General features: G+C 40.6%; 2 protein-coding genes across 2 annotated transcripts; both read left to right on the top strand.

Annotated features, from left to right (window-relative positions):
- Nucleotides 1-2558: 2558 nt before the first annotated feature.
- Nucleotides 2559-3486, top strand: mt2 (metallothionein 2). Its single transcript, XM_035643433.2, has 3 exons — nucleotides 2559-2717; nucleotides 2833-2898; nucleotides 3281-3486. The coding sequence occupies exons 1-3, from the start codon at nucleotides 2693-2695 to the stop codon at nucleotides 3370-3372; spliced, it is 183 nt and encodes a 60-aa protein (XP_035499326.1). The 5' UTR covers nucleotides 2559-2692; the 3' UTR covers nucleotides 3373-3486.
- A 1309-nt stretch (nucleotides 3487-4795) lies between these two features.
- On the top strand, nucleotides 4796-5882 carry steep1 (STING1 ER exit protein 1). The gene has a single exon (XM_035643176.2). It carries the CDS (start codon nucleotides 4957-4959, stop codon nucleotides 5632-5634), a length of 678 nt encoding a protein of 225 aa, XP_035499069.1. The 5' UTR covers nucleotides 4796-4956; the 3' UTR covers nucleotides 5635-5882.
- Nucleotides 5883-8437: the final 2555 nt, after the last annotated feature.

The following is an 8437-nucleotide window of genomic DNA, read 5'->3' as shown; positions in this document are numbered from 1 at the left end:
CACTTTTCATGGTTGTCGCCCTGGATCTCCCAGAATATAAAGGAGGAAATCATTTCAATCTGGACTCTGGTTTTAGAAAAACAGAAAATATGTAGAAGTACTGCCAAATAAAAAACAAACTAGTGACACATGATTTGTAAACAATGGATGAATTACAAATTAATATTTAGAAGTTTCTAAACCGGAACCCAAACTGAGTCTCAACAGACAAAATGATGAAGCAGGGCTCACTGATACTGATTAACACTCCATGTCATGACAATGACTAACAATGACTCAGTTTCACATTTACTGAAACTGAATTACAGAAACGAGTTTCAGGCTCAACATGCTGATCATTCAGAGATGTTTAACATTCTTACTTTAAGTTCCCTTAAAGTTATTTTCACAGTTTCTCCTGCAGCGTCAAATACACATTGAAAGTGCAAAAAACTGTTATTAACTCACATTTTTATGGTTGTACAATGACACAGAGAGGGGAATTTCACCGGTGTATGATTACACTTTTATAATTTTGTCTTCCTTACAATATGTGGCATCTTAAATTTTAAATTTTAAACCTAAAATTTCATTTTGAAAGTTCACAAACAGGTTATTGGATTTGATTCCTGAATGTGGTCAAGTTGTTTGTCTCTGACCTACTCAATAAGATAGTAACATAAACAATACATTATATAAATACAGCATATAGGTTGATTGTAATATTTTTTCCTCAGGGATCACATGTCATGTTTTTCACTCGTTACACTCTGCGATTTTGCATTTTTAACATCCTGTTATGACTCAGCACCTTATGTGACATTTACTGTCAGTGAAGAGTGTGTGGAAATTTTTCCCAAAGAAGGTAGCGAGCGCAAAAAAAAACACACGGCGTTGCCTTCAGGCTCCCTACACAAGCTCCGTCATCCGATAATATTGAATGTGCGTAGTTGCATACCAGTGGAAACCTGAGCTGGTTTAAACCAAAAAAAAAAAGAACATATGAACATACAGTCATTCACATGAGAGTGCAGTAATGTTATTGTTGAGGCAAGCATGCTAATTATCGCCATGGGATTCAAAACAATAGGGAGTCTTCTAATTTAGTCTAACATTGTCAATTTTAATTTTTAAAAAGGTGGTAATGCTTTCAAATATTACATATACTTTCTTAATTTATATTAAATTAAGAAAGGGGTTGTATTATATTTCATATAATACATTTCATATAATACACTCGTATGGTCTGTGGAGAATCACACACAAAGAAAATCAGCCACTTGTCACGCGCACTATTGCACGGGATTTCCGTATTGCCGACAGCACACGGTCCCTGAAGGCAGCATCGCTTCAATAGCCTGTTTACTTCGCTTTGCCGAGCGGCGCGGCGTGAAGGGCCGCGTGCAGAGCTGTGGGAGCGGAGCCATGACAACACACGGCGGGTCACAGTCGTACCGCGTGCACAGATCCGAAAACACTAGAAGGAATAGTTTTTGAATTGTGGTGATTTACATGCGATGGGGAGATAATAATTATTTAGAAAAAAAAACGACTCCTGACCAGAAACTACTCGTCAGCACTTATTGTTGTCTCGTCTTGGTTATTGTTGAACCAAACGATGAAATTGACTCTACATTATCGAGACAAAATAACAAAAACAAAGTTTTTTTAATTTAAAAGATCGCATATGAACTGTAAACTGCGAGGCAGGCTGTACGTTGTGCGTTTGTCTTTTATTATTAAATTTGGGGGGTATAATCAACGACTGGATTTATATGATATCCTGTAATCTGTGCACATACTTATGAGCCAGATATCCGAGAGTGAACTATATAAGATACTGTAACAACCGACCGATTATTTGAGCACAAGCGACCTTAACACACATTTCTACGATTAAACTAAAAATAAACGTGATATAAATAATTTTACTTCAAAGGGATCCCATGTGTCGTCTGATTTTTTAAAAACATTTTTTTTACCGTACCATTGAAAGCATCCAGTAAGCTCAGCATCATTTCCGCCATGTGTCAGTGTGCAAAATCAGACCAGATCTTTTTACTCATATTATTTTTATGTGTGTATATACATATATATATATATATATATATATATATATATATATATATATATATATATATATATATATATACACACACACGGACGAACTCACTCGTGGCCACACACGTTTAAAACACATACATAAATAATAATATCATATTGGAGGACGCTGGTGGTATTTCGTGCCCATATTTTGGACTATATGAAAATGAAGATCATGATGAACTTCAGTAAACTTTGTTCCATAGGCTACACTCCCCTTGTATAATCAGGTCTTCCTCCGCGTAAACACATTCATTATTCCGGGGTTTATTGTCTCCGGTGTGTGTGTGTGGGGGGGGGGGTTGTTGTTGTCCGGGGGTCTTACATAATTTTCAGACGACACTTCACATCGTCCTGACCTGGGAATCTGTCTGCCCCCGTTTCCTCACGAGTGGTAAAAGTCGTCGTGTGCACAAACGCCTTTGTGGCGGTCACGCTACGTGCCGGTGCGCAGCGCGGGAGGCGGCAGTTTTGCACGCGGCCCCTCGTTGTCCCGCCGCTATAAAAGCGGCGCCCGTTCTCTGTGATATCACAAACACCTTCTGACTCGACCTGAGATTCAACTGCTCATCTCTCTCTCTGAACGAGAACCAGACGCCAAGTGATTAAGATGGACCCCTGCGACTGCTCCAAGAGTGAGTACCTCTCTTCATCACTGATGAAATCAGTGGGGGGTTTTTTTAAGACTACCTGTTATTATCGGACAACACGAGGTTTTAATCTGCCTTTGCCATTTCTTCTGTGTTTTAGCTGGAACCTGCAACTGCGGTGGATCCTGCACCTGCACAAACTGCTCCTGCACCACCTGCAAGAAGAGTAAGTCCTTAAATCTATCTAATATCAAACAGCAGTGCACTGGTGTTATATAATCTGAACCACTCTGGGGTGTTTTTTACCCCCAAATCCACAAATTATGTCTCATGGTGATGTGTACTTTATTTAAACAAAATCTGCCCTTTAGTGTGTTGTATTGGATCACTTTCCTTAACATGAGGCAACTACGCAGGTGGCTCAATTAGCCATATCCTCAAAAGGTGTCAATTCAAACTTGTTCCTGCAAATTAACCAATTGTAAAAGATCAATATTTAGTTAGTAGTTTAGGTGCACCTGCTGTCTTATTTCCTCATGAGTATAAAGCCGAGTTTGACTGCGGTCCTATCCCGTCACTAATGGAAACTCTGATCCCTTTAATTGCAGGCTGCTGCCCATGCTGCCCATCTGGCTGCACCAAGTGCGCCTCTGGCTGCGTGTGCAAGGGGAAGACATGCGACACCAGCTGCTGTCAGTGAGGCGCCCGCACCATGATGATGGAGCCCATTTGCACTGATTTGCCATTGCAAAATGTCTAAAAGGAGAATCCTTTGTTTTGTGTAAATATTAATAAAAATCAACATGTTACTTCATATTTGGTTGTCCTGTTTTGCAATGCTGTGGTTTCAAATGTCATTGTATATAAAATGAGTTGATTGATGTGACATTGGGTGTGCTGCAGTCGCCAAGGTCAGACTCTTAACAGGGAGGTGGAGTTTGATGGCTGAAAGTAAAAGTAGCTTTTGCTCCTGATTTCAGCCTGGGGGAAACTTATCACCACCTGACAGGGTCAAGCTCATTTAGTAAATGACTCTCAATTCTCACAATGGCTTTACATAGAAATGTAAATTACAAACTGCCACAAGCTGTGGAGATATCTGGGCCATGTGACAGTTAAAATTGTGAACCCTCTGCAACAACCTGATTTCTGCAATAATTGGTCAAAGTCTCGGATCATTTGTTACTTAAGCTACCACAATTAAAACTCTGCTTTTTACTGAACATTAACACTACAGTCATGGTAGGTAAAAGAACCCTTGAATTTAAAAACTCAAATCTCCTTTGGAAACTAGCACCTATGCTAACTGCTGATCAGATCTCCCTAGGGATCACGAGGCTCGAACTGTTCTTCCGACAGAACTGATTCAACTTAGCCTTTTCTGGTGTGAACGGCTCTTTTTGACATTCTGCACAATCTCTATTGGTTTAATGTCTGGGCTCTGATGGGTCCACTCTTAAAGTTGTATACTCATTGTATAAAGTAATTCCATACATTTACTTTGTGCCCAAGCACCGATAAGGATGATGCATGTTCTTACTAAACAATTCAACCTATTGAGACCAGTGGCTTTCTCCGTGGCGTCGTTTTTTCATGTCATCTTTGAGTGCACATGTTTTGTGACAGTGAATATCTGAACTATTCGGGAGTTCTCAAACAAGAAATGAATAACTATTTAAATAGTACGCTTAAATGGAAAGCATGACACTGGTTTGTGTGAAGAATGTAAAAGTCAAGAAACAGTAAAGCATGTCATCAAATGCAATATTTAAGGACACTCAGGGCATGTGGGACATTATTTATGCAGTATTTATTTTCTTGGGAAAAAAATGGAATCATTAGGAGAATATAGAGTAGATATTTTTATTTTTTGTTTGTCTGTTCCTGGGTTGTTGTTATTTTTCTCAGAGTAGAATTAACCATCCTGATCCACAATTCATTTCAGAAGGTGGCAGTAATGCACATCTAAAAGTTGTTTGCCAAGCGCCATAAAAAAGCAGAAGAAGAAGAACTCTATTATGCATACTCAATACAGATTTTAATTGCCATGTATTTGCTGCTTGTGCTGTCTTGAGCGTGACTGCAGCAAGACGGAACCTTCCCATCGGGCGGAAAGAAAATTACACTGTCGGAACGGTAACAGCGACGGACACCGGAAGTGTTGCGTTGTGTCTGTTGTTCGGCAGTTTCTTAAACGCAAGTCTTGTTGTCGTCGTCATGGCGTCTCAGTAGAAGCGTCTGGTTAAACATTTCCGTTATTAAAAACTAACTTAAGCGGCTGAAAATGCCGAAGGTCGTGTCCAGAAGCGTCGTGTGCTCGGACACCCGGGACCGAGAGGAGTACGACGACGGGGAGAAGCCCCTGCACGTCTACTACTGCCTGTGCGGGCAGATGGTGCTGGTGCTGGACTGCCAGCTGGAGAAGCTCCCCATGAGGCCCCGCGACCGGGCCCGCGTGATCGACGGCGGCAAACACGCGCACAAGTTCTGCAACGTGGAGGACGACGAGAACGCCTACATCAAGCGGGCCGAGGGCATCGAGAAGCAGCACCGCAAGAAGTGCGGCAAGTGCGGCCTGCTGCTCTTCTACCAGCACCAGGAGAAGAACAACGCGGCCACCTTCATCGTGGACGCGGCCGTCGTCAAGTTCGGCCAGAGCTTCGGCAACACCAACGTCTACAGCCAGAAGCCGCCGGAGGCGCCGAAGAAGGTGCGCGTCATGATGACGAAGCGCACCAAGGACATGGGCAAGTTCAGCTCCGTCACCGTGTCCACCATCGACGAGGAGGAGGAGGAGATCGAGGCGCGCGAGGTGGCCGACTCGTACGCGCAGAACGCCAAGGTGATCGAGAAGCAGCTGGAGCGGAAGGGCATGAGCAAGAGGAGGCTGCAGGAGCTGGCCGAGCTGGAGGCCAAGAAGGCCAAGATGAAGGGCACGCTCATCGATAACCAGTTCAAGTAGACGGGTCCCGCACACTCACTGAGACGGTCTCCCTGTGGGGGTCCTCACCTCCTCACCTGGTCTGTCCTGTACTGACCCAGCGGCTTGTCTGGGGCAACAGTGGGCAAAGTGGACGAGACTGATGAAGTCTGTGGGTGCTGCATATTAAGATGCTGATCTTAAAGAAGATTTTATAGACATTACTATTTTTTTTAATGTTATTTTGTACAAAATTTATTACAAAAACAAAATAAAAACCCGTTCCCGTATGCTCCAGGTGTTTCCTCTTGATGTACTGGTTACCATGGTAACCCTGTCCTGCGAGTCCAGAAGAGGGTCTTGAAAGAATACTGTCAGATATTTCATAGAGGCCTGGGAAATGGGAATTGGTGCTCGCCTCTTAAAAAGAATGCTGCCCCACCCCATAGAAATCGTTTGCAATCCTGCTGACAGAAAGACGAACTGCAAAAATTATTAGAAACATTTTTATTTATCTGCATTTTGAAAACAGGATTTCAGTATCTTCTACTTCTACCACAGAAGATATTTGGATTTGAGAAGCAGATACGTAAAACATAGACTGAAAGCACCAGAGCTTCTTCAGTCTCAGGCATTTATTAACATAATTGAAACACATTCATTCGTCCACAAACTGTACCTCTGCCTTATTAGGCAATTCATTCTAATAGTAACTTCTTTCTTATAATTTCTTTTTTATCATTTGGTATCAGATCATGTTAATATTACTTATTGTAATGGTAAAAATAGTTTTTATATGACCGACATTCTTGGCTCTCTGTGTCAGATGGTGATTCATGGGAAGATGAGGAAATGTAGGACAGTGTCTAACGACCAGGTCACAAAATGTGGGTCACAAAAACCCAGGCCATATCAGTAGAACAATGTGTTTTGTAGACTAGATCACAACTTGGCCACAGTTGCATCAAATTAAAAATATTTAGGGCTGCAGATGTAGCTGTTCCCTCGGGAGTAAAAAGCAGAACTTTTAGAAATATGTTTAATGGCTATACAAAAAAATGTTAAATTTAAAGTCATTTTACATTTCATCACAGGAAATTGATGAGTAACTGATGGTCCAAAATGTTTAAATACAGTATATAAATATTTTAATATTTTCTAAAGTTCAATGTATTCATGAATAGACGGATTTAGAGGTCAAATGGCTATGGAAGTACAATTGTGTTTTGTTTGTTTTTTGTGGTCATTTTACAAAAATATTCCTGGTGGAACTGATGATATCAACAATGGCGTGAATAATGAATAAACTGTAATTATTCACATCAGTGCATTTTTCAACATGTCTGCAAGGTACCTCTCGGGTTTTAGCATAGGGCATCCAGAGACGGTATCTTTATTTCTTTATTGTTAGTTTCTTGGGAGTATTTTGTCAGTTTTTCTGCCATACAAAAAGTAGAGTAGGATCCTACAAGAGTAGGATCGGGTCATCACAAGACTAACTCTTGATATCAGAGACCCCGGACCCTGGAGATCCGGCCATGTTTGGGTGACAGATCCCTGTGTTTTGCAGCACACAGTCACACAGGCACAATTGTGGTTTGTTGTACAACACAGAAAACAGTTGTCCATACTGTTTATATAATGAAGCAGCTCTGGGGGGTTTTAACTCCACATGACCAGATCTGTCCTGACAAAGCAACAGACTGTAGCATGGAAGCAGGCACTTTATCATCAGCCATCTGGGCTTTGTGATCTAACCAACAGTCACTGTTTTATTGGGGTTAAAGAAAATAACAGCTAAATATGTCTGTGTTTTCATAATTCTTGTGTTACATTGGTTTGACTTTCCCTTTATCGCCTTTCTTAGAACATGTGAATCATGTGCACATTAAGATTTAAATCGCTATCAATTCTTCCAGCTCGATGATGAATGATATGCTGACATCATTTTTTTTTAAACTATACGTGAAACAGAGCTGGTGTTGGTGTGTTTTCTTATCCTGGATTATACACCAATCATTGTGATTATACACCTATCCCATGAGCAATGGGATCTAGAACTTGTCTTGTAGTTTTAATCATCTTCCATGGCTTAATTTCTTGTCTAAGTAAAAAAAATAACATGGATCAGCCGCCAAGTTATACCAGTTTACTGTTTTAATGTGGCTTTCGGTGTGTGACTCCATTCTCATGAGCGATGTCTGGGGAGAGGCACAAACATCAAAAGAGGGAAACAAACAATTCAATCTTCATATGACCCAGTGTGTAACCGGACTCCAGAGATAAAAATCAGTCTACTCATTTACTAACTAACATTGCACTTATCTCCCTTGACCCGACTATGTTTGGTGCTTCGTTTAGCCTGAACTCCATTCAGCTGTTATTATTTCATATGACCTTGTTAAGCTGAAAGGAGTAAAGCAGTGTTGCATCACTTTCTGGCCTTGAACATTTTCAAGGGTTAGGAACTTTAGGGCATGCGGGCCTATCAAATGAACAAAGAGAATTATGTTGCTCCTTTGGACATTAAATATCAATTATTTTTATTTTAGTTGGAGTTTTATTACTTGTACTTTGAAAAGCTGATTCTGATTCTTTTTTTTCTAAATTATTTTTGTAGTCTTTTAAGATCTAGAGAATCATGTGAAGGATTGTTTGGCCTTGGCGGATGTATGCACTCTCATTTTAAATGAGTGTTTTTTGTCCTTGTTTAATTTTTTTACTTGTCTAAAATGTTAATTAGCATTCTTGCTAACTCCAGCATACTTACATTTGGTCATCATCATCATCATCGTCATCATTTTTCATTAGTATGCTTGTTCCTTATCAAATAACCAACAAATTA

Source organism: Scophthalmus maximus, chromosome 7 (genome assembly GCF_022379125.1).
Source record: "Scophthalmus maximus strain ysfricsl-2021 chromosome 7, ASM2237912v1, whole genome shotgun sequence".
Lineage (NCBI taxonomy): Eukaryota > Metazoa > Chordata > Actinopteri > Pleuronectiformes > Scophthalmidae > Scophthalmus > Scophthalmus maximus.
This window is presented reverse-complemented; position numbering and strand designations above follow the sequence as displayed.

Excerpts from the sequence above, each read along its gene's own strand:
- mt2 (XM_035643433.2), top strand. The coding sequence starts at position 2,693 with ATGGACCCCTGCGACTGCTCCAAGA. Across the intron at positions 2,718-2,832 it reads CCCCTGCGACTGCTCCAAGA|CTGGAACCTGCAACTGCGGT; the intron begins GTGAGTACCTCT and ends TCTGTGTTTTAG. Across the intron at positions 2,899-3,280 it reads CTGCACCACCTGCAAGAAGA|GCTGCTGCCCATGCTGCCCA; the intron begins GTAAGTCCTTAA and ends CTTTAATTGCAG.
- steep1 (XM_035643176.2), top strand. The coding sequence starts at position 4,957 with ATGCCGAAGGTCGTGTCCAGAAGCGTCGTGTGCTCGGACACCCGGGAC.